The following is a 25926-nucleotide window of genomic DNA, read 5'->3' on the forward strand; positions in this document are numbered from 1 at the left end:
TGCCCTGAGGCCCCACCCCTTCTCTGACACCTTGCCCCCCACTCACTCCAGCCCCACTCCCTCTGTCACTCACTGGCCCCAACCTGACTCACTTTCACTGGGCTGGGTCAGAGGGTTGGGGTTTGGGTGGGGGGTGAGGGCTTCAGCTGGGGGTGCAGAAATGAGGGGTTCAGGGTGTGCGAGGGGGCTCCGGGCTGGGGCAGGGGGTTGGAGTACGGGAGGGGTTGAGGGATCCAGCTGGAGGTGCGGGCTCTGGAGTGGGGCTGGGAATGAGGGGTTTGGGGTGCAGGAGGGGGCTCTGGGTTGGGGCAGAGGGTTGAAATGCAGGAGGGGGTGCAGGGTCTGGGAGGGGGTTAAGGTGCGGGAGGAGACTCAGGGCTGGGGTAGGAGGTTCATGGTGTGGGCTCCAGCTGAGTGGTGCTTACCTCAGGCAGCTCATGGTGGGTGGTGTGGTGGGGCTAAGGCAGGCTGCTTGCTTGCCCTGGCTCTGCATCACTCCCGGAAGCGGCTACTTGGAGACATGGCCAAGCGGCTTCTTGCCCATAGGCGCCTCCTGCAGGTGGTGCAGAGCTTCCCTGATTGCCCCTGCGCCTAGGGGGTGGACATGCTGTCTGCTTCTGAGGAGCCTGCCTTAACTCCACCGAGCTGCCAACTGGACTTTTAGCAGCCCCGTCATTGGTGCTGACCAGAGACACCCAGGGTCCCTTTTCGAAAACCGGACTCCTGGCAACCCTATTCTGATCTAACCTTTAAGGAATGAGCTCTCAGGTTTACCCGTGATTCCGGCTTGCATCACTAGAGCACTTACAGGGAAAGCTGAGCTCACGCGCAAATCCATGTTCTTAGAATACAGTGCTGGGCGGGAGCTGGGGGAAGGTTTGTGCTCTCTCTTGGTCCTTATCATCTGTCTGACTTATCCTGCAGGGTGTATCAGGTGCCATGGGGAGCCCTGGCAGAAAGGGACCAGCTGTGAGTAGAATTCTTTGTGTGTTTGTTTTAAATTCTTCCAGTCCTTTGAGCCACATCAGCATGACAATAATACTTAGCTCTTGTACGCAGCTGTTCATCCGTAGATCTCAAAGCGCTTCACAATCTTTAATGTATTTATCCTCACACTCCCCTGTGAGGCAGGGCAGGGCTATTTTCTCCATTGCACAGATAGGAAACTCAGGCACCGAGAGACTAAGTGACTTGCCCAAGATCACACCCGAAGTCTGTGGCAGAGCTGGACATTGAACTTGAGTCTATCAAGTCCTAGGCTAGTTCCCTAATGATGGTGGCTTCTTGAGCAAAGATCAAGTCCAGCCTTAGTTCAACTAACCAGTCAGCCTGGATTTCCTGGGTGTGACCTCTGAGTCTGAAGAGGGTCCTGCCCTGTATTCAGATCCAGGGTTTTGATTAGAGATAGGGGTTTGTCACTTAATACCCTGCAACACTCTTGTTAATGGTGACAAAATCCTACTGCAAACAAACCTGCTGTGAGGTCTTATTACCTTCCAACGCAAACTTTCCATGTTTGATTGTCAGCTAATAATGACCCAGCTCCGTGGTACAAGATTTAACCTAGAATGCTTGAGAGATGACTCATTACACGCCTCCCCTCTTAGGGCTGAGACACAACAGCATCCTTCACTCTCTTAACCTCTTCTCCCCATCTGACCCTGCCCAGCTCTCTGAAACACAGGTGCACTGCTCCCAGTCACCTCAAACCTACTTAGTTCTGGACACTGCCTGAGAAAGGGACTTTGGAGTCCTGTATCAAGTTAGCATCTTCTCTTTCTTTGGATGGCAGGGGTAGGATGAGGATTTCCTTTGCTAAGAAATGTGCAGTCCCCACCTGCTTATCTGTGCAGAGATGAGCAAAGGAGGAGAGGCTGGAAAAGTTGCTCCCTCCAGGGGGAAAAAAAAAGCGTGGCTATTTCTAAGGCATGTTTGATGCCATTGGGTTATCAGAAACAGACCTAAGATGGGACCAATGGGAGCCAGCAGCCAGAGCTGGGGGTGGGGGAACCAGATTTTCCATATTGTGGGAAATTCTGCAATATGGATTTTTTTTTCCTGATCCAAAATGGAGCAAAGACCCAACCCCCACCCCAAAAAAATCAAAATTTCCCACAAAATGAAATTCCAAAAACCTGTTTGCTTCAGGTTGATCACAACAGTTTCATTTGGATAAAAATACACAACGTTTTTGTTCCAAATTTGACTTTTTGGAGCTGACATTATATAATACACAATTTTTTTTCCAAATGAAACTAAAGTCTTTTTGAAATGGAAACGTTCCATGCCGTGAAGGTGGACGTGTTCTGTTTCAACCTTCCTGGAATGCTCTGTTCCGGGCTGTCCACTATCACTCTCTCCCTTACCAGTAGCAGTTTCCCCGAACTTTCAGTGTCTGTGTTTTGATCTTTTGCTGTTCTCTCCAGGGTGCTGGTGGCTTACCAGGTGACAGAGGGCATGATGGACCTCCTGGACCAATAGTAAGGAGCATCTTCTTTCTACGGTAGTTTGTCTGTTGCGTTAGTCTGCACAGCACTAATGCAGAAAGTCAGCTGCTTTTCTGGGCGGGTGAATGGTAGATGGGGCGGAGGCTGATACTGACTGGTAAGGGATATGTTGTTGTTTTCTTGCTAGGAACCGGTGGGAGGATCCAACCTCCTAGAGCAAAGGTTTCCACATTTTTCTTATTGTGTACCCCCTTCCAGATCTACCAGCTGCCTGTGTACCCCTACCCTTCTCATCACTGATACTTTGTGTGTTCTTCTTAACACTACCTGTCCATAGTTCACTGTTGCATACAGATATAGTTATAGTGTGACATTTACAACCGAAAAAAAAAAAAACCAATCCCAAACCCTGGCTAAGTTCTGAGCTCAGTTAGCCTGGACAGTTGCCAGGCAACTGAACCCACACTGTACAGTGATTGGAGGTGAGGGCTCTGTATCTCAGCATCTCTGTGTCTTCATTTCCCTTGGTACATGTTGAAATAAATTAACTACCGTATTTTACATAAATTCCCACAGAGTTTTAAAGCTTAGTCTGAGTAGTCTATTATGAAAATGCAATAAATAAAATAAATAATAAATCCACCTTTACATAATTTCTCCTGCTTACCCGTCAGAGGTGTCTCACGTACCCCCCGCCCCAGGGTGTGTGTGCCTCAGATTGGGAACCCCTCCCCCAGAGTCCTCTTAAAGGGCTTGACCCAACACCTGTTAAAATCCATGAAACGCTCCAATTGGCAGAAGTGGGTGTTGGCTCATGCCTTAAATGGAGAGGAGAGGAATGCTCTGTCTGAGACACACTTCAGTGAGGATGGGCTTCTCTTTCCGTAATATTTTTTCATGGGAGACGTGCAAGGGTAACATTACTCCCTGGGATTATATACAGGAAATAAGGCTGCTTTGGGGATTCTGATCGCTGAACTTCTACGACGAAAACGCATCTCCAGTGAGTCTGTACAAACCTCCTCTACGTGTCTGCAGACAGAAAAGTCTAATGCAAACCCAGAAACTATGCCCATTTAGCAGTGGTATGCCAGCGCCTTGAGAGTAAATAGCAAGGGACCTGCTGCTGGACCAGCCAGTAACAGAGAGCTGGTAGTAAGCTGTAGAGCAGTCACATTGTGTAGTAGCATTTGGCCTTGTGGCCCCCAGATGATGCAACCACTTGGGGTGGTATGGTCATGTGCGCTGGCGCAGGTTTCAGAGTCCATCCAGGACAGTGCGCACACGTCGCGGGAGAATGCATGAGTGCACAGAATATTCATGTACAGTGGCCAGGGCCCGAAAGCACCCAGGTCTATTTACTTTCTCAATCAGTAAGGTGACTATTTTGTGCCATCCCCAGAAAGAATGTCTGAGACGCCATTAACTACTTGACTGCTACGCAGGGCACCAGGTATATTGAACACAGAGCCCTGTGAGTGCCACCCAGCGTGCCCGGTTAAGTCTCTCTGCAGTGCCAGCTTTGGGCTAGCGGCAGTGGCTGTCCATGGAGGCAGAGTTAATGCATCACAATCAAATATTAACTTAGGGCTGGTCTACACTACGGGGGAAAATCGATCTTAGATACACAACTTCAGCTATGTGAATAACGTAGCTGAAGTCGAAGTATCTAAGATCGAATTACTCACCGTCCTCACAGCACGGGATCAATGTCCGTGGCTCTCCCTGTCGATTCCGCAACTCCGTTCTGATTGGTGGAGTTACGGGATGGATATAAGCGCGTTCGTGGATCGATATATCGCGTCTAGATGAGATGCGATATATCAATCCCCAAGGAATCGATTGCTACCCGCCGAAACGGTGGGTAGTGAAGACGTACCCTTAGATTGCTCAGCTAAGTGAGCAATGAGTGCCAGGACCTGAAACAGCCTTAGAAGGTGACTCGGTTAATGACACATTTCCCCCAATGTTTTTTTAAGGGCCCTCCAGGAAAACCAGGACCAGACGGAGACCCAGGTTCACCGGGGCCAAGGGTAAGAGCCACTAACGAGATGGTATATGTGTGTGAGGTGATGGAGCTCCATGGCGCCATTTCGTGTTGTGACGCAGTAGGGAGCGGGGTGGATTGACCTGGGAATGTCGTTTAGTTTTACTGGGACTGTCTGCATGGGGGATGGGAGAGCAGGGGATGGCTTTAGGAGAGGGACGTTGCCTGAGCCCGGAAGGGGGGTGGGGCGAGTCAACCCCTTTGCCCAGGAAACTGGACAAAGGGAGAGGGGGAGAGAAGGAGGGGGAGAGCCTGCTGGAGTGGTTTTTGGTTTAAGTCTGGGGCTGGCTGGGAAGAGGCAGGGAACCCCAAGTCTGGGGTCTAAGCTCCTTGCCCCTCAGAGAGACCTGGCTGAGGGGTCCTGATTGTACCTACAAACCCACTTGGGACTGTGTTCCTGTCGTCTAATAAACCTTCTGTGTTACTGGCTGGCTGAGAGTCACGGTGAATCGCAGGAAGTGGGGGTGCAGGACCCTGACTCCCATATGTAGCCTGGTCTCAATGACAGAAGCCCCCTGGCTTCGCTCAGTTGGTATTTTGGAATGTTCCTCTGGGATCGGCTCTGTGGTAGCATCTCTTCCAAGGCATTTCAGTACCACAGAGAGATCAGTGTGAGGCTGGGTGGGTCCCTTACTTTGAAGTGCTTCACGAAGTGGATGGCTACAGAAGAGTGCTTTTCAATGACACTCTGAAACATCAGCCATGTTGTCTGCACTCCAGGGGAAAAGGGCTCATTACATATTAGCTGGATATCTCCATGTTCCAGCTCAGTACGTGCTCAGGCTCTTGCTGGCTCTGAGACAGAGGATCCTTTATGTATTTTCTTTTATCTCCCAATCCGAACAGGCACAGTGCCCCGTGTCCCAGCTGCCTCAGGCCATGTGACCTCTTGAATTGCCTGTCTTGGCTCTCTGCAGAGAGAAGCAGCAGCTCTGCCTCTTTCCCCCTCCCCATCTGCAGCACTCACCCTTTGCCACCACACGCAGGAAGTGATGCAGTCTGTGTTACTAGCTTTGGTTCCCCAGATGGGCCAGCATTGCAGCTGGCTGAACACTGGAGCTGGGCGGCAGGTTTTGGGCAACATCTTTTTTTTGGAAAGATGCAGATTTGGGTCGACCAAAACACTGTGCGAATCCATGTCAAATTCACCAAATTGTGTCAGTCAGAAAAAAAAATCAAAACCGGCTGTTTCGAGTTTAACAACAATGTTATTAAATTAAAGAAGGAAAGAAATGGTTAAAAACCCCTCACGTTAAATGAAACGTTTTGTTCGACCCAAAACAGTTGTTGAGGGGTGGAGTGGAGTGGCCAAACCAAAGAATTGGTTATTGGCACAACTCTATACCTTGTCCTTTTGGAGCCTGACTCCAAACATCCTGAAGCCAACAGGAGTTACAAGTGCCCAGGATTAGACCATAAAGGACAATGTCTGTTTGGATGAGCTTTTAGCTGGTGAGGTCTGTGCACCCTACTTCTTTGTCATCTATTTTACTGCTCCTTCCATAATGCTGGCACCAGAACTGACCACCTGTATTCAAGCCAGTCTTGCTGCATTTGTTACATTTTCATTTCTTTCCTGGAAGGGGCTGCCTGGTAAACTTGGCTTGGAAGGACTGCAAGGACCTGTTGGCATGTATGTAAGTGATACCTGTCTGTTCCCAGTGAAAAATGAGGCCTAGCAACAAGCAGGCAGCTGTAGGAGAACATATGGGCAGAGGCGGGGAGAGGGTGAGCTTGGGAAAACAGCTGTCCAGAGGGGAAGCCCAGAAGCACCTGACACCTCCAACATTCCGTGTAAGGAGCTTTCACAGAATTACAGGCCCGGCCCAGCTGTGCACCGTTGGCTGCACTGGGTGTATCCCTGGAATTTCTCTGTGCAAGGAACAGGCCGCATGTCAGTGAGAGCGGCTGGCTTGGTTCAGGCAGTTTTCCAATACTGGCCTATTGCCCCCTGATTGGTGTGGCAGAACTTCTTCTCAGAGTCCCAGACTCGAATCATGGGTCAGACCAGATGTTTGTTTGGTGACTTCTGCCTTGTTGCTTTGAGGAAATAGGGCTCCTATTTCTATGAGGTTTGGAAACCCCCATGTTACATTGTGCAGCTCTCACTCCTGATCCATGGGTTAAAATGAGGCACGTTGATGGTGGCTTTGCATACAGCCTCTTTCCCCATTGAGTGGGCACAAGATCTCGCCTTCTAATCTGGCTAAATAAGCTAAATGGGCACCGTCTGTCCTGCTGAGCCCCTCTCCACCCCAACTGTGTGCTTTTTAAATAAGCAGAATGATAGTCAGGACTAGCACATCCCACTCTGTTGCGGGGGGAGGTTTCTAGTTTTTAAGTGACCATTTTCAGTGCTCTCATGAGGTTCTCCTGACCCAGGGGAAGGGTTAAATATGTGAGGGGTAGCCAGCTAGACATGCCACGGCTGGCCAATGCAGCTGGAGGGCCACAAGACCCTCATTTGTAAGAGATCATTATGGTTGGTTTACGGTAAGGTGGTTAATTTGAGAAAGAGCCAAATAAACAGAGGGAGGTATGTGAAACCTTAAACCATGTGATGACCACTACCTCTTCTGGACATCGTGGTGCCACATCTCGGACATGATCACCACTTTCCATAGGCTGCTAGCTTCCTCCACTTCCTCCCCCTCCCTGCAAGAGAATACAATGTGTCAGCCTTAGCTGACCAGTATCAATGGCTTTCTCTGTCCCAGGGCTACCCAGGACCTGTTGGTGACAGAGGAAAGGCAGGACCCAGGGGTGAAAAGGTAGGACCATGAAAGAGCTACAGAGATGAAGATCATTGGGAACTCTGGGGTGGCCTGCAAAGATCTTTTTCTTTGCCATTTACTGGGGCAGTGACTGTGGAGAAAACTATCTACTTCCAATGCTAGGAACAGGATGTAAGATTAGCCTCCTTAGGGTCCGACTGTACTGCTCTTCTGGTATCTCTTGTGCCATTTATGCTCATTCATTCATTTCCTGATGGACCAATGTTGGATTTAAAAGAAAGTGGTGGTGGTTTGGAATTCAGAGGGGAAATGGCTGTATAACAGACATTTAGGGCGAGAGCAATCTGAACACACTGAAATCCTACTACATCTGTTCCTCAGTCCATGTTAGTAACAGAGATAGGCCTGAGTTGCTAAGTTCCAAACTAGATATGGATTTCCTTGAAATGTAGGAGTTTGCATTTCCAGTGTCTGGCTTCGGCTTATTATAAGGACCTGTTAAAAAGACTGGATACCAGATCAAATGTTGGGGGTGTTTGGGGTGTTGACTCAGGCCTCTCTCGAATCCATTGGGCACACTTATTGGTATTGATGTCTGTGAAGTTATCCTACAACGGTTTCCCGAAGTCCAACTTTCTGTCTCCACCAACACATGTCAGCAGCACTCGCCTCTAGAACTGGTCAAAACTTTTCTGTAGGCTTCTCCCCCACCCCCATCTTCTTACCAGCTCTCCTTAACCTTCCCAGCCCTAGTCACCATTCTTCACTGAGAGATGGCTGCTGCTGCTCCCAAGAGGTTCTTCAGCAGGACAGACATGAACAAACTTCTTTTTGCTCCTTCTTGCAGGGAGAGCCCGGAGTCCGGGGCCCACCAGGATTTCCAGGAAAAGCCGGTCCCAAAGTGAGCATTGTTCCCTGCCTCTCAGTAGAACCAGCCTATAGTGCACCCCAGAACTCCAGGCTGATTTGTTTTCTATGGGCACAGATAGGTCTGATGTGACCTCTGCGCCCAGCGGTTAAATGAAGTCTGGTGGGGGCATTCTGGTTCTCGAAGTGCTTAGCCTGAGCTGCTGTGATGAGAAGATGAAAAGGCCTCTCAACCGACCTATGTGCAGTGAGTGCTCAGCAGAAAGGAGGTGAAATATTCAGGCTCTGATGTCTCTGTCTCTCTCTCCTCACACAGGGTCCCCCTGGCCCACCTGGTGGGAAAGGTCCCCCTGGTCCACAGGTATGTCCTGTCCTGTCTTTCCTCTCTCTTTATATGTGGTGAGAGGCCCCAGGCACTGCAAGGATTAGGCCAGTTTTGCCAGCTCATTTAACACAGGTGTGAAAGGTCAGGGCACGGACAGGGCCCTCAACAAGGCCAGGACTATGCTGTGCTTGCACTCAGCTTTTGCAGGACAGCGGGGAGGAAAGCATCTTCGTGCCAGAGGCCAGAGCAGCCCGGCACACCCAGACCTAGCCTCCTATGTGCTCAGGCCAGTCAGGAGGAGAGTGGGAGCTGTGTGGTTTTCCAGGGTTACTGTGCCATTGCTCAGACACCCCAGCAGTGGAAAGCGGCAAGGGGCGCACTTGTTACAGCTGTCTCCATCTGTTCACGTGCACATCCTGGGGCTGGACCCCAGCCCAGCCAGGTGGAGCAAAGGAGCCCTATGGGGATGAGAGGCTGTCAGTGTCGGGGACTTTGGTACAGTAAAAGAGAGAATGAGGGGCCTCCCATCTTGATTGCAGCATGGGTCCACATCCCTCACGACAGGCTCAGTGTAATGACTTCTAGGGCACTCCCGGCACCTGGGGTGGAGCAGCTGCAAGCGGATGAGCAAATCTGCTTCAGTGAGAGGCTGCAGGCCCCAAATAGGAGCTGGCTCGCAGCTCCCTGACCAGGTAACAGCCGGTGCTCTAGAGCCCAGGGGCAGTAACAAAGAGAAGGCAAGGTCTATAGAACTTTCTAAGCTGCCCTCCCCCTTTTCGGGTTTTCCTGCTCCATGCAGAGGCCATCGCTGTGACAGAAATACCAGGCTTCATTCCTGAGCCCAGGTAATTAGTTCCAATTAATCTGTCAGCACTTTAGCTGTGTCAGCTCAGCGGCAGATTCATATCTCCCTTTGGAAGGGGAGTTGGCTCACATCTGCGAATCTAATTTGCTGGTGCCGCATTATGTGAATTTCCTGAGGAGGGGGCAGCGCCAGTCCAGTCCCCTGGGTTGATGATGGTGGGGTGGGATCGGGGCAGGCTGGCAAGACAGGCGTAGTGCGATGGGGATGGGTTTGCCACAGAGCTGGTGCCCCCACATAGGCAGTAGGGCTGCAGGGAGCACTCTGCTCAGTTTCCATCTCCCCCAGGTCCAGTGCAGATGAATCATAGTTTTCAAGTGCAAAATCCGGGATGGTGGGGCTTGGGGGCCTTGCAGGGAAACATTTTGCTGCAGGGGGGTAAGAGAGATTGGGGGAGAATTGAGAGGAAAATGAGACTCCCCGTCCCTCTCCTCTGTACAGAAGAACTTTACAGTAAAGGGCAGGATGAGAGAAAATTATCCATCCCTCTGTGTCCCTTTCACACCAGTCCAAACTTCTCCTCCTCCAAACTAGCCTTTGACCTACCATCACCCCCTCCTTCATCAAGTGACTCCATTCTCCCTTCATTCAGCCCGCCTCTCTCCCAACTCAAAACCTCCTCAACGATCTTCAGCTCCCTCCAGCCCAACCCAGCTCAGATGCCCCCTCACCCCCGCCCCAGTCTGAGAACCACTTGTCTTACTACGTAACCTCTCCTCAGCTCTGGACTCACATCTGCCCTGCACTCCCGGCTCAGCATGACCTCCTATCCCCACATCTCACACACACCCCACTTCTAGCTCAGAGAGCCCATGCTCAGGATCAGAATTCTGCTTGTCGCTGTGTCTGGAAAATCAGGAGCCGAGGCAGCAAGGAGCATGTGCAGACACCCCTACGCTTTGCCCATGTGGGGCTGAACTGAAATAGCCCCCACAGAATCCCTATCCCCTGCTTTGTGCCTCCTCCCTCTCCTGCCTGCAGCTCACATGCTGCAGGGCCAACTGAGGGCAGCCAGGTATTCTTAGAACCGAGCAAGAATTGGTTTTCCCATCCTATGAATGTCCCCTAGGGTTTGGACATTTCTCCCAGTCCACATAAGGGACTGAGACCTTCAGAAGTTTTTTGATGAATAAGCAACGCAAGGGATACCCTAGGATAGCCAATAGCACCATAGTGAGGGCACTCACCTGGGACATGAAAGATCTGCCAGCAGCTGATTTGGAGCAGGGACTAGAGCCCAGGTGAGTGACCTAACCACCAGGGTATTGCTAGTGTGGGGCAGTCTCGCTCACTCCCGCATTCTCATTTTGACCAGCTCTTGCATCCTGTACCTGAGAAACCTTCCTCGATTGAAGTTCTGTCAAACCTGGTACCTTCCCACAAACAATTTTGGTTTTGATGAATCCGTATTTTCTGATGAAAACCTTTTGGTCAAAAAATTTCCAACCCCCTGGAGGACTCCTGCACCTAAAATCCCACCTGTGGCAGCAAGAGGTACTGCACTCTGCATTATGCCCAGCCACACCTCTCTAACTGTGGCATTAGCCTTTCCATATTGGCCAGTAATGCCAACTCACCCCCATGGCTTCGAATCAGCCCTCTGGAGTTCCTGCTCTCAACTTTAAGCACCCAAGTATGACCACTTTGGTCAAAGCTCATATGGCATCTGGCTGCCAGACCTGTCGGATGCCGGAGTTTGTGGGACATTGTGCATTTTGGCTGACCCGGGCTCCCTGCCTCACTGCACCACAAAAGTAGGCATTGGGATATGCATGACAGACTCCCTCCCCAGCTACCTTGGAGTCTCAAGGGAAAGGCATGGAACTGGGATCTCAGAGGCCTTCAGTTCCAGTTTCACCTCTGCTGAGTACAAGTTCTAGAATGCAGATTTCTGGTTGATTGAATTCACACAGTGAGAAACCATCATTAAATTTGATTTTACTGTTTAAAATCCTTTATAATGTGAAAATGGAGGCTGTGTTGCACATCAGAATGTAGCTGTTTCCCATTTCAGCTGCTCAGCTGAACATGTTCTGATCACTTTTTGCACCTGAGAAAGTTTGCAGGTTGGGAGAGGAGTAATGAAAACAGTTAACACACGCTGACATCCATTTCAAATACTACAGTTATGGTGTCCCCTCAATATACTGAGTATATTTTTCAGCAATAAAGTTAGACGTTTCCATCCTGCGTCCTTAGTTCGGTTTGGCCTGAGCCAGTGCTTTTCTCTCCCTCCTTGGTTGCAACTGGCCCTGCAGCACATGAACTGCAGGCAGAGATTCTGTGGGGTCATTTCAGTTCAATCCCACGTAAGCAAAGCATAAGCACATGTTCCCTGCTCCTGATTTTCCAGATACTTCACTGCATGCAGCAAGACACTTCGGTGCACATGCATCTCCCCTGGGGAGAGGATGAGAGAACTACGAATATGTGACTGTTGTGTGATCACGTTACTAATGCACTGCTGCAAGGTGCTGAGATACTACAGTGATGAATGAAGTATAAGAACCTGTAGAGAGTAGAAGAGAAACCGTAGTTTGATGTTCAATAGGATTAATGAGTGAATAGATACCCTTGTCTTTGCAAACATAGGTCCTGGGACGTGGCATTTATCAAAGGCTCTGTGCTTGTGGGAGGCGTCCTTTATGTTGGTGGCAGACTGCTGCGGGGCCCCACCTGAAACAAACTGTGTGTGTTCTGTTTGCATTATGGAAAAGCTGAGTGCGTTCCCCCTCTTTGAGACAGGTGGTCTCTGGGCCTAGGTGGGAGCATCTCACCTTCTACTATTAAGCAATATAAACTTTGTTTCAGGGGAGACTGGGAGACCCAGGTCCTAGAGGGCTTCCAGGACTGCTGGTAAGTAGGCGATGGATAGCTGTGTGCTAATGCAGTTACCCCACTTCTGGTCTCCAGACATGTGACACTGATGGAGCTGGAAAGATGCACATCCACACCCCTCCAGAGAGTGATTTGTTCCCATCTTTGGGCTGAGCGCTGCCCTATGTCAAATGATTTGGTGGTGTCAGTCCAGCTCTCAGTGAGCATGTGTCCCAAGCCACCCAGTGGCAGAATGGATATGGAGACTTCACCACCCTCACACCCATAGAAGGGACCCCTTCCAGCTCAGGGTAAGGTGCACTGGATCATAGTGTGAGGCAAACCTGCCTGGCTTATGGTCAGTCTGTTTTTATTCTGCAGAAGGGGTCTGGGTGATGCATTCTACAGGTTTTAGGTCTCCAGCATCCTTGACCGTAGCAAAACATCTAACTTTAAAACTCTTCTTTCGTGAAAGGGGGAGAGAAATAAATTCCCATGTTGAGATATTCAGTGAACATGCCTTTGTGAGCTTCAACATTATAAATACTTCTGGGGGCTCTGATGGTGCCGTTATAAACCATACGAGTGATTTGATTTTTTTTTTTTTTTTTTATGATCACTTCAGACACTGTATTTCACCTCTCAGCTCTTGGGCGCAGTAACTGACTATTGGAACTCAAATGCCACCTGATGTGTGTGAGATTCATAGAGTATCTCTTCCCACCTACATGCATAGATAGATGCATAACTGTCCTTTCCTTTGCACAGGGGCCTCCAGGCATTCAAGGGCCAGATGGCGTCCATGGTAAGCCTGGTGTGCCAGGAGAGAACGGGCCTGCTGGACTGAGTGGGGCTGCAGGACCGGCTGGATACCCAGTAAGTACAGATTCTGATTTCTTTGACTGATGAGTAAGGTGAGAATGACACCATCAGGTGCCGCTCCGCTTGTCAGTGGGATTAGAGACGTGCTCCATGGCTTCATTGTCTGAGTTACGTACTGCATGGCTACAGATCTGCCGAGTGCTTCACCCCACCCCCTAGTTACCTCAAGATCAGATACGTAACCTGTGTTCCCATTCCTAAACTCTGCAGAACTAAGTCTCTTATGAGACAAAGATTTGTGAGGCCCTAATAAAATCCAGGTGTGATGGTATATGCACCAGCACCCTTCCCCCGCCTTCTCCAGCTGGGCATGCCAAGGGACATCAGTGCAGTGAAACTTTATTGAGGTGACCCACCAAGTGGAGTTAGTCTTTTGGGGGATGCACCATTGAGAGAGAATGAAAACTACCACTTGCTGGAAGGTGGCCTACAGGGCTGTGAAATGCTATTTAAAGTGCGGGAACCCTCCAACTCCAATCCCCCTGCTTGGCGCTCTCTCCCCACCCTGTCCCCCTCCTGCTGCCCCTCTCTCCCTGTGGCTGGGCCCCAGTAACTACCAGGCTGACTGGCCACTTGGTGGTTCCAGCTGCTTCCTTCACACTGCTGCTGTCCAGATCTTCCTCCCCATGCCACTGCCTGCTGCCTCAGCACAGTAGAAGTGACCACATGGAGCAGAACATTTCTGGGGCACGCACAGGGCGGGCAGCGATGCAGGCAGTGACAGCCGACCCCCACTCGGTCCTTCTCACAACCCACTGGTGAGTCAGACTCCACCGGTTCTGAACATCTCATTAATGAAACCAATGATTCATGTCTCAAGTGGGGCTCCAGGTGCAAGGTTAAAAGATTAAAATGCTCAAAAATGGTGACAGATTTGGGGAGCCCAAATTTGAGGGGGCCTGATTTCCAGAGGGCAGGTGCTCCACACTGTCTGAGAAGCAGGCCCTCTTCAGGGGTATCAAGTTGCTCTCCACCCCCAAATAGCTAGTCGCTCTTGAAAATCTTGGGCAAAATAACTTCAGCTCCCCAAGACAGTGTTACTCTATGCAATCGACATGCAACAGCCCCTGCCTCCCTTACGCTCCACTGTGCATACAAGATGGGCAGAGTGTATCCCTGTAATCCAGCACCTCATCTTGTATTCGCTGCTTGTGTCTCTGGTAGCCCATTGCAACAGCAGGAGGTTTCCCTGAGGCACTTCTTAGCCCACAGTCGTAACACGGTTCCTGTGCTGTGGAACCTCCTCCAGCTCTTTGTAGACGGGCCAGATTTTCAACCTTTAGACACAGGGAGGGGTCTGTGATAGGCATTTCAGGCAGCCAGGTTGGAAACATCGTCCGTCAGGGACTCAGTGTACCCACAGATCCTGTAGTTTGATGTTCACCGCCTTTGTCAGCCTACCTTGTTCTTTCAGTCTGGGTTATTGGGTGTGCTGGGTGTTGTAGTGATGTTTTCCTAGTAAGTTGTGACAGAAAGTGTGAGCTTGCCAGAGGCCTGAGCCCCGGGATCTAGTGGGAGGGAGTCAATGGTGATATACGAGCCCTTAGACAGAAGCTGAAGACTGGCTCATCTTATGTTGGGGATTGGCAGGGACTCTTCAGATTAGGACACGATTGCTAATTCAATCCATGCTCTTGCAGGGCCAGGAAGGGCCAGCTGGGCTGGAAGGGCCTTTGGGGGAGAAAGGAGAGAAGGTAAGGAGGTGAAAGGGGCACCTGATTCCATATCTGTGGATGCAGTGTTACAGATTCAGCATTGCTGCCTGCATTGAGTCTATGTTCATTAATGAAGGACGTGTGCAGAGAGGAGTGATGAATCCACCCCCAACCCCTCCCACGCTTGTTGTTCAAATTCTTGCGGGTGGGTGGGGAACAAGATGCGATGGGTGGATGGGTGGGGAACAAGACACAGTGTATCTCCAAAGAATTGTTCCCCTTACATGTTAGAATTATTCTTCCTATGACAAACAGATTGCGGTCGTCTTTGGGGGGCGGAGGCTGGAATCTCCACTTGGGGAGAATGGTGCATTGTGCCCAATGGGTAAAGTGAGAGTGTTAGGGGGACAGGAGGAGGTTGAGCTATAGCACTCACACACCTTCCAGCGCCCCCTGCAGCCTCACTCCGGTAACATTGGTAACTTTACCCCTTTGCTTCTCCTGGACGTAGCCATGTGTAATGAGCTCATATGGACCAGTAGCTCTCCCCCATGGAGAGCTCACTCCTCTGCCTTCCTCTAAAGTATTGCATCCCAACCCCAGTCACTTCTGAGTCCAGATCTCCTACTTGTTGCCCCAGATCTCCTAAGCCTGTTGCTTTCCTCCAGCAGCCCTGATTACGCCTCAGATGAGTGCTATTCCTTCTTATTAATGGGGATACCTGCCCAGGTTGAGAGGCACTAATGCACACACCCCAAGCCTTCCTTCCCCCCATTATTTGGGGTAGGAGTGAAAATACCAACATGGAGAAATGTAGGTTGGAGCATCTGCTACAGTGAGGAGTAAAACTCCTCTTCAAACTCTCCCACCACATCTGTGCTCAGATGTCACAGCTTGGTGATGCTAAGTTCACACCATGGTACTGCAAAAGCTTGAAGGATGGAGACTCTTCGGTGCAAACCCTCACTAAGATTAGCTGCTCGGTTGAATGTCCTGTTTCTTTAGGGTGAAGTGGGAGAGCCGGGAGAAGCTGGCATCATAGGCCTGGATGGAGAGCAGGTATGGTGGTAATGCCTAGGTCTTATATAGCACTTTTCATCTGTAGATCCCAATGGATCATTATCCCCATTTTATGAAGAGGGAAATGGAGGCACAGAGCAGTGCAGTGACTTGTCAAGGTCACCTAGCAGGCCAGTCGCAGAGCTGGAACTAGAACCCAGGTCTTCTGAGTCCCAGTCCAGTGCTCAATCCACTAGGCAACACTGGTAAATAGCTCAGGAAATCATGTCCTATGTCCCCTTTTTTAATGTCCCTCTCTCTGGACTTTTCAATCCCCCTTCCCCTTGGCTTCCAGCTGCTGAGAGGAGTAGAGTTTGAAGGCTGCTTGTTCGGAAGGAAAGCTGTGAGAGTCAAGACTTTCTTGTCATCTTAGTTATCGGAGTTGAGTATTAGTGCTGCCCTAGGGCTGACCTTCAGCCAGATAATATGTCTGCAAGGCAGGATTTGGTGTAATCTGCTGGTGTGTGTTTGTCAGAGTCTGTAACAGCCCCAGCTGAGGAGTTGTGGTTCTTTAGTTCAAGCGTTTAGCTCTGGAGTCCCCAGTTCAGTCCCTGGTGTGTCAGTCAAGATGGCTTCCATCACCTTGGCAACCTGCCCCAAAGAAGACCAATTGGGGATATTCATCTATAACTCTCATGGGTGTCCTCTCTAGGTTTTCCTCTACTGGGTGACTTCCAAGATTGCCCACCACGAAGCCCTGCTCTTGTTCTAGCAGCGCTGAGTCGCAGATGTGTTGCTATTCAGTGTGTGCTACCAAAGGGTAAATAAACTCTTTAAAACATTTACGAGCTGATCTATTTTCCTTCCATAGGGTTCCCCGGGACTCCCTGGAGTGGAAGGTCAGCCTGGGTCCAAAGGGGAGCAGGTCAGTACTGAAGATAGGTTCTAAAACCAGGTTTTAGGAAGCTGAAATCCTTGAGGTAACACTAATTCCTGAGCTGGATTTCTGGGCAGAAGCCTGGATAAAATTCCCCCATGGTGCTTTGGAACTCGAGTTTCCCTGGCGCATGTAGTTGCAGGTATCCCTGTGCTCAGGTACACGCTTTTACGCTCATTCTGTATCTATGGTTCTAGAGCGTGCAGAAACTGGAACTTAGAGGGAGGCCTTAACCTGCAATTAATAATCAAGCATTTTAAAAAAAATCATCCTTATCCATGTTACTAACCGCTGCTTAGGCTGTTGCAAATGAAAGAGCCCTCACTCAGTTCCCTTTTCACGCTGTGATCTGCTTGCACGATGGAAACACGCCAGTGAGTTTTGCTTACAGATTTTCCACTCTGCATACAGAGCGACACTGGCAGTTCTACCAGAAAACATGCACACTCAAGCTTTCCAAGGCCGATTGGCACGATTGTAGGATTTGGAATAAACAGCCAGGCCTCCCAGTTTTTGCGGTTCATCCGTCATTACCGTCAGTTCTCATGGGCGAGATTTTCAGAAGCGTCTAAAGGAGTTAGGTGCCCAGTTCTCATAGATTTTTCCAGTGGGAGTTGGGCACCTAACTCCTTCAGTGCAGGTGCCTGGGGAGAGAGTGTTCCATCCATGGCAGCCAACAGAAGATACCAGCCTCCGGTGGCTGTAGTTTTGTTTTATCATTCATTTACTGTTTTGTGCCTGATAAATAATCACTGTTCTCCAGAATCCATCCTCCCCAGGCAGCCTCAGCAGTTAGCCGCCTTGTTCTCCCATTGTGGTTCAGGGGAGGACCGTCACCCTTCAGGAAACCCCAGTCCGCATGACTAAGTTACTCTTCTTGGGAATTTTCCTCTGATTTGTTGTTACAAATTATAGCAAGCGTCTGCTGGATTGGAAACCCACCAGCCTTACCTCCTGCTGTCAGGATCCATCTGCTTGCTGAGGCGTTAATGATTTATATTGAAAATCAGCAGATATCCAGAACACAGCTGGTAAGGTCTGCTGGATAATAATACTTGTCATCTTCTTCCTTTCCAGGGAGACGCAGGAATCTCAGGGGCTCCAGGTGTCAATGGAGGCTCTGGGGAGCCAGGAGAGGAAGGGCCAAAGGGACACCCTGGGAGACCTGGGGAACTAGGAAAAAAGGTACACCTCGGGCATTCTCTGACAGGTGGCCCACCACCATGGTACCCATGTCACTGCAACCCCCTAGAGAAGGCTGCAGTTGTGATCCTTGATGTGAGTAGGAAGCAAGGTTGAGCAACCAGGGAAAAATGATTTGGATGGCTAGATTATTAGACCCAGCTAAACAAAGGGCTCTGAGATGGGCTTGGGGAGGTCTTGTCAGCGTGGGGGGAGAGGGTGGCATGGTCACATAAGTCTTCAGCTAGAGACCAGCACTGTCTATCTCCATCAGCTTACTTTCCTATATATTTCCTGCTCCTTTCAGGACAGGATGTTACTTGCAGTGGTAGCAGAGCTTTGGCCCAGGAAAGGAAGAAGGGCTAGAGATGTCATGAAGTCCACTAGGAACTTTGCTACTGCCCTTGACTTTAAATGGAAGGTGCTCAGATCCTACCGTGATGGATGGCAGTGCAAGTAACATCTGGGTGTGGCACTAGGAACAGGGCTCATACATGTTAGGTTAGATGAATGTCAGAAAGAGCTTGATCGGAATTTTTTTTTTCTGTTGGCAATTTTGATTTCTCATCAGAAACCTTTTCTTCTGAAAAATCATTTTGGCTGAAAACAGGAGGGGGAGAGGGGAGTTCAGCCAAAAGAGAATTAGATTTTCAGTGTTCCAACGCATACTCTATTTTATTTTAATTTTTTAAAGGAAATTTTACACTTTCTGTGAAAATTCTCATATTGAAAACCCAATTTGCCATTTAAAATGGAAAATTTGGGGCCAGCTATACCCAGTGATGGGGATTTGGGATTTGTCCCTGGGTTTCTGAAGTATGGGTTTTCCAAGTATGGCAACCTTCTCCTCTTGCTTGTGAGGGGCCAAGGCCATGTAAGATTCTTCGCCAGCCCCCTCTGTTCCCATCTCCTGCTTGCTTCGGAGTAGGCTTAGCAATTTCAAACCATTTCACCTTGGCAGCCACTCTGCATCTGCTGTGTAATATCAAGACCACTACCCTGTGCATCCCAGAGGCATAGTAGTGCTACAAATAAGTCTAAAGAAACTGTCCCAGCTCTAAAACTCTGTTACAAACCACTGGAATTCCATCATGCAGCAACGACAGAGCTGGCAGATCTCCCTGCCAGGGCCAAGGGATAGAAGATGCTACTTGGATGTGCTAATAACTCCTGCTGGTGCTGGTCAAAATTACACATGTGCATTGCATGCAAAATAAACTCTAGTGTTGTCCTGGAGACTTTGAGATAGAAGGAAGTCTGGCTGTAGGTAAAGACATAGATTCAGTCATTGGATCTTGTTATAACTTGTCACGCCCCATTAATTCACCCGATGCCCCTATGACTGTAAGGGCTGATATAAAGAGAACTGTGATTAATTGTTCTCCATGTCCATTGAAGGTGGGACAAGAAGTAATTGGCTTAGTTCATAGCAAGGGAGATTTAGATTAAGTGTCTGGAAAAGCTCTCTAACCATGAGTGATTAAGTTCTGCACTAGTCTTCCGAGCGAGGTTGTGGCATCCCCATCACTGGAGGTTATTAAGAACAGGGTTGGACATACACCTCTTCGAGATGGTCTAGGTTTACTTGGTCCTGCTGAGCACATGGGGGCTGGTCTTGATGACTTCTTGAGGTCCCTTCCAGCCCTACCTTTCTATGACTTGTGGTGCCTACAACACCTTCACCAGAATTCATATCACAGGCTGAATAATATTTTGCTGTAGCAATGGAGAGTCAGTGTAAGAGGCCTCAATCCTCAGGGACTGATGAGCTTCGAGAGGACACACCTGATGCAGAATATGGGTGCTCGCTGAACTGGGGCTAAAGAGTTTGCTTCTCCTTTCTTGCAGGGTGACATCGGGGAGCCCGGAGATATGGGGGAGCCCGGGCCCAAGGGCCAAAAGGTGGGGAGATCTTTTATGCTTTCCCTTTGAGAACCTACATTGCCACTCGTGGCCTGCTCAGTCCCTGTTTGTCTCAAACATCTTAGTAAAGTATCTCTTGGTCCCCAGATGAGATGCTGGAGATGTGCCAGGCTTACCGAGGTGCCACTGGACGGCTGTAGTTTTAAGACTGAGATTTTCGAATAAAGCCGGGATTCCTTCTTGTGTGTTAATGATGTAGGGCCACATAATTGGCACACAAGATGAGTTTAAAACATGCGTTGTGTTAATTAGATACCATTTAATTGTTGGCTCATTTAATTGCAGTTGATTTTACTCATTCAAGTCCTCGTAATAACACATCTGTTTTCACTAATGAACAGGGTGACGCCGGCCCCAGGGGCCCTCTTGGAATGTCTGGACCAGGTGCCATTATGGGAGAAACTGGTGAAAAGGGACTTAAAGGAGAGAAGGGGCAAGAAGGTTTACTGGCAAGTACAGCGAGGACCTCTCTCTCCATGTGGGTCGCTGGGCCCTGGCAAGAATCCCAGGATTTCTCATGAGGGTGGGAGTTTAGGTCTAGCTGTGTATGCAGGAGAGTTCTTGGCCACCCAGCAGGAAACCAGAGGTTTGCCAAGGACTATGCAAAACATTCCCAGGGAAATTGGAAAACCTCCATAATTGGAGATGTTTTATGTCATGTTTTGATTTCACCAAATTAGTCCAATTTGAGGGTGAGGGGCTAGAGTTGGGAAAAAGCTTGCACCTCCCCCCACCCCACCCCAAAAAAAGACATGTATTTGTGAGCAAAAACGGACTATTTTAACACACGTTTTCCTCTTTTTGACCATAATGAGATGGTGTCAGGACTTTTCAAATTAAAACGTTCATTCGACAAAGAGCAGTTTTCACACTGACATGTTCAAGATGCTGACGTTATGCGCGGTTTTGTGCCAAAACTATCAGCTGGCAAAAAGTCCACATTTTGAGCCAGAGAGTCACTTGACACACAACCATGAGCACTTCTCCATGGGGCTTCTCCTTTATGTGCCTCTAAGTCTCAGGACTAATTTTTGAGTCTCTCTCTCTCTAGCTATTTGAGTTCCTAGTGTGTCTTACTGAGAGAAAAAACTGGTCTGTCAATATCCATGCATGTTTCTTGCTCCCCGTTTAGAATATCATGTGTCTCTCTCCTCTAGCCATGTGTGTTCTTGGAGTTGCCCATTAGGGTAATTATTGGGTTTGCTTCTGGACCCTGGGTGGCCCATGTTGACATTGTCCATTAGTCTGTCACTCTCCAGGCAATTGCTTGGTTCCCTGTGAACTTGTTGGGATGAGATTTTCCCCGTGGCATCGTTATCTGCAGGTTCTGTCGCAGTGACGGTTGGCTGGAATGCAGTTGCTGCTGTCCAGGGCATTCTAGATTAATGCTGGATTCAGCAGCCAAGTCAAGCTCCGGTCTCAGTTTTCAGAGCTCTGTCAGGGTTCTAATAAGTAACACTTCCCTTCCTTCCACAGGGCCAGGTCGGTGTGATCGGGACTGCAGGACCTGCTGGAGCCAGAGGACGAATTGTACGTTAACTTGTATTATTCCTCCTTCCTTTGCTGGTTGCAAGGTCTCTGATGTAGAAATCTGGGGGTCATGCATGTTACTTGACCATCAGATGGCAACTGGCTCCTCTGTGTAAGGCATGGCTATTTTGAATGGATGTGACCTTTTATTTTCCTTTGTGACAGGGTGAAGTAGGCATCCTAGGTCCACCTGGGTTAGCTGGCCCTGAGGGAGAGAAGGTACTGAGAAGAAACGATAAAGTCTGAAATAGCCTTACCCACCTCACCCCATTGTGATAATGAGCTTTACGAGGTGGAAGAGCTGGCATTGCCGAACGGCATTGGAGAGCTGTCTATGGTTTGGTGACCAGCAGAGCTGCTTTCCTGGGATCTGAGAGGGCTTAGACAACCGTAAAGAGGACTCCTCTTGTGACATAGAGAAGCCAATGAAATTTAAGAACGGAAAACTCCCCTTCCTCTGTTTTACTCATTTCCTGAGCCTTGATTTCTAGCCCTGGGATAACAAGAAAGGCTGCCAGTGAGTTGAAGTATGAAGGGAGGGTCCACTCCTCCAGTGCAGTCTGCTGCAAGAAAGAGGCAGTTACCAGATCAGCATACCCGATGGAGAGAGATTTTCAATGGCAGGCTTGTAATGCAGGCTGCCTGTGCCAGAGATCAATCCCCATCCCTTTGGGTTTGGTGATCAAAGGGGAGAGGGCTGGGGCAGCCCCACAAAGGTTTTAGTGGCCTAGGTTTGAGGGCAGGATAAGAACTATTCCCTTATTTTTCCCCAGGGGGATCCAGGACCAAGTGGACTGATTGGCCCAGCCGGTGTGGCTGGATTGGAGGTAATTGTCACTGGCGTCCTGCAGAACCCCAGTATGCTGTCTGAGGTGTGCCTCACAGTCACCCTCTGAAATGAAAACTAGAAGAATTCCCCCTTCCCAGCCTAGGCCAGGACTTTCAGAAGTGACTAATGATTTTTGGATGCTTCAATTCTTGGATGGCCAACTTGGGCACTGGACTTTAGGAAGTGCTGAGCACCCGCCCTCTGAAAACCAGGTCATCCAGCCAGCACTGCCATATCCTCACTAACGCCAGCTTAAAGGCAGTTCAGGTGTGCCCACCCCCACTGCAATCACACCTTTATTTGGGGTATAGACCTTGAGACTAGCAAGGGTACCAGTCTCCATGGTGCTACACTTGGTAGTATCCTAAGAGCTACCAATGAATGCATCAAACCAGTAAGAGTCACATTCATGTTAATTCTTAAATGTTACTGCAGGGAGTCCCTGGGGAAGGTGGAAGAAAAGGAGAGCGAGGCAAGCCTGGGCCTGCTGTAAGTACTGAATCCTGCTCCAGAGCAGAGACTGAGGGGTGTTCAGAGATCAGCTCTGGTGTCATGCAAAGAAGCTCCTGGCAATTTTTAAGGCGGCTGTTCTTTTAACCTGGCTCTTTAATACTTTATTCTCGTCCTGATTTCTTTTCTTACGTTTTAGTTTAATGGTTTGTTTGGTAGGGAAGAGGGTGCTGCTGTGTGGAACCAACTCTTATCTGGACTGTCCCACCTCTTGAGTGCAACAAATCAGGCTGGAATCTCATGGCACCAGGCTTTGTTGCATCTTTCTTTCCACCTAGGCTGTAAACGGCCTTTCCACAAGCTACTTGGGGATTTTTATTCTAGTCCTGGATGAAATCAGAGCACTTCTGAAACTGGGACAAGATGAAAACTAAGACTTTTTCAAACCTCAAGGGTGCTTCCAGGTTTGGGTTAGGTTTCAGGTCAGTTCTGAAGCATTCCCATGTCCCAGCCTAGGAGGCTTAGGACTGAGATGTATAGAAGTTGTCTAGTTTCCAATGCAAAATGAGAAGTCATTGCAACGTTTTGCTTGCTCTAACGGAAATAATCTGCTCCTGCTGATGCTAACTGTATTATGGGACAAGAAATGGGCCCAGCCTAGTGTCATAGTATAATTCCCAAATCTGGACCTTAGCATCCAGGATATGGGTACTAGCATAAAGTCCTCTAAGCTTAATTACTAGCTTAGATTCTGTAGCGCTGCCACCAATCAGGAATTTTTAGGGCCTGATACACTCTGGTTCCCCCAATACCTTCCCAGGGGACCCCAAGACCCAGATTCCTTGAGTCTCACAACAAAGGGAAATAAACCATTCCCTCCCACCTCTTTACCTCCTCCCACATCTTTCCTGCCTGGGTACACTAGGAGATACCAGTGAGTCAATTCCTTGAAACACAACACAGAGAGATCAAGTTTCTCTCTCCCCCTCACCCAGAGGCAATACAGATTCAAGCTGCCTGAATCTAACACAAAAAGGAAATTTACCTTTCCCTCCTTGCTTCCCACCGATTCCCTGGTATATACAGACTCAATTTCTTTGAGCCTTAATTAGGAGAGAAAAATCAACAGGTTTTACAAGCAAAACTTTTAATAAAAAAGAAAGAAAAAAAAGTAAAAGGTTTATCTCTGCACTTTAGATGGTAAAACAGTTACAGGGTCTTTCAACTTATAAACAATAGAAAGAAACTTTCTCCAGCAGAAACACAATTTAAGCTATTTCCAGCAAGTACACATATGCAAATGGAAAAAAACAAATTAAAAGACTATGACTGCCTTTTCTTACTTACAATTGTGAATAGATAAGAGACTGTAGCAGGGAGATTGGCAGAAACCTGGTTGCACCTCTAGCCCCATTCAGGACCCAGAGAGAACAAAGCCAAACCCCAAACCCTCAAACAAAGGCTTCCCTCCATGAGATTTCAAAGTATCTTGTCTCCTGATTGGTCCTCTGGTCAGGTGTTTGCAGGTCATTGTTTGTTAACCCTTTATAGGTGAAAGAGACATTAATCCTTAGCTATCTGTTTATGACACGAAGTTGTCTAGTCTCCAATGCAAAATGAAAAGTCATTGCAATGTTTTGCTTGCTCTAACGGAAATAATCTGCTCCTGCTGATGCTAACTGTATTATGTGACAAGAAATTGGCCCAGCCTAGCATCCCTGACTTTTTGGTGCTTCAGAATCTAGATCCAAACAGGACATTAATGTCCCAGCTCAAGACAAAATGGTTATGTTTATGGTAATGCCACTATGCAATTGCTCTGCGAAGGGGCATTGTGAAAATGTGAAAGGAAGGCCAGGAAGGGATCCCTTCAGGTAAATACTTTACTTTCCAATCAAGTCCTTATTTCCTTGATTTCTGCAGAACTATAGTCAGCTAAAAGCATTTTAAATATGGTTGCCAATAAGACACATGCCAAAGTGCTGCTGTAATGGTGCAATTAGTTACCAGTGTCTGTTGTCGAACACACACAATACATTTTGTTTCAGTTTTTGCTGTCATAGAACAAAGATGCTTGAATTGTTGGGATCTGAAAGGTCACCAGAAATGCACCTCGCAGATAGCCCAATGCCCAAACAGCAGTGCCATATTGTTAAAAGTGCTCACTATCCTCTTCAGTTCAAATTAAAAAGGGCAGATAACCACCCCGCTTCCCCTCATGCACCGTATGATAAAGGCTGTACCTGATGACATGTAATGATTGCAGAGGTGACATTTACAAAGCACTGCAGATGTACTAATGATTCTGTGCAGCTTAATTGAAGAAATAATTCTTGGTCCGGGTTCTGGGTTTCCCATTGTCTAGGATGGGAACTCCTCTCTCCATGACGACGAATGCTTTTTTTAGTTCAATAAATTCCATTTGCAAAGAGAAGAGAGGAAGTGAAATAAACTGTATCAAATAAAAGAAAGTTTCAAAGATTTCTGAGAAATGCTGCTTAGACCTTTTCAACAACCCGCCCCCCCCAGCTAGGCTAGATTTGGACATCAATGAGCAACAAGGTGAATTTGTTGTTTCTAGAATACGTCCAGTTCGCAGAGAGACCTGGCTCTGAGCTGTGAAGCTCCAGTCCTGACTGAGATCCACAGCTGACCATCCTCGTAGTTGAGTGAAGTGTGGATCGTGGTCCAGTTTGGGGTCCCATCTGGATTCACCTATTCTCTCCCGCTTTTTTGCAAGCTGTTTGTGGGTTTTATCAAATCTCACTCGCTTTGGACATTTCCACAACCACGCTCTGAAGGAAGAGACGGTGGAGACCAGTGGTGTCTCCTCTCCACTCTCTCATGCAGTGTCACCGTGTTGGGTCAGGTGGTAATGCTATGAATTAAGTCCATAAGGCGGCTGCATCTCTCTCTCTTCTTTGCACTCTAGGGTGCAGCAGGCTCCAGGGGTGAAAGTGGGAGCCAAGGACTCAAGGGCTTTGGTGGGCCTGAAGGACCCAAAGGAGATGAAGGGGGAAAAGGAGAGACTGGCCATCAGGTAACTTTATTCACCACCCTCCCTCCTGCCTTTGTGAGACGATTCCCCTCACGGCACCCTCTCTCAGCTGCTGCACATACAGAGCTCTACTTGATCTTCTAAAGATCCACACATTTTGCTTAGCTCCCTTCGCCCTGACTCCAGAAGGAAGATGCATGTAACAGGCACAAACCGTTGGTTGCTTTAGTGCAGGATGGATTTGATCTCTGAGTCTGAATGTGCAAAGTGACCTCATCTCTTGCCTGGGCTTTGAGCACATATGATGCAAGTTGGTTGCTTACAGCCCTCCCACATGCATCTTTGGAGACGACACATGCAAACCCTATTTGTGAACATCACTAGCAGTCAGGATAATGATCTGCCATGGTAGCTATCAAGACAGAAGTCCAAGCATCAAAG

The 25926-nt window shown here is 48.7% G+C and overlaps 1 protein-coding gene across 1 annotated transcript in view; it reads left to right on the forward strand.

The window, feature by feature from the left end:
• COL27A1 (collagen type XXVII alpha 1 chain) overlaps positions 1–25926 on the forward strand; it is a 254500-nt gene that overhangs the window by 202429 nt on the left and 26145 nt on the right. Inside the window, exons 32-51 of the mRNA XM_030535277.1 lie at positions 925–969; positions 2427–2480; positions 4427–4480; positions 6078–6131; positions 7212–7265; positions 8077–8130; positions 8413–8457; positions 12095–12139; positions 12869–12976; positions 14623–14676; positions 15643–15696; positions 16508–16561; positions 17651–17758; positions 19604–19657; positions 20020–20127; positions 21155–21208; positions 21374–21427; positions 21982–22035; positions 22473–22526; positions 25420–25527. Coding sequence (XP_030391137.1) covers positions 925–969; positions 2427–2480; positions 4427–4480; positions 6078–6131; positions 7212–7265; positions 8077–8130; positions 8413–8457; positions 12095–12139; positions 12869–12976; positions 14623–14676; positions 15643–15696; positions 16508–16561; positions 17651–17758; positions 19604–19657; positions 20020–20127; positions 21155–21208; positions 21374–21427; positions 21982–22035; positions 22473–22526; positions 25420–25527 — 1269 coding nt within the window. The remainder of the gene's footprint in view (positions 1–924; positions 970–2426; positions 2481–4426; positions 4481–6077; positions 6132–7211; positions 7266–8076; positions 8131–8412; positions 8458–12094; positions 12140–12868; positions 12977–14622; positions 14677–15642; positions 15697–16507; positions 16562–17650; positions 17759–19603; positions 19658–20019; positions 20128–21154; positions 21209–21373; positions 21428–21981; positions 22036–22472; positions 22527–25419; positions 25528–25926) is intronic.

The sequence above is a fragment of the Gopherus evgoodei genome, chromosome 16 (assembly GCF_007399415.2).
Source record: "Gopherus evgoodei ecotype Sinaloan lineage chromosome 16, rGopEvg1_v1.p, whole genome shotgun sequence".
NCBI lineage: Eukaryota > Metazoa > Chordata > Testudines > Testudinidae > Gopherus > Gopherus evgoodei.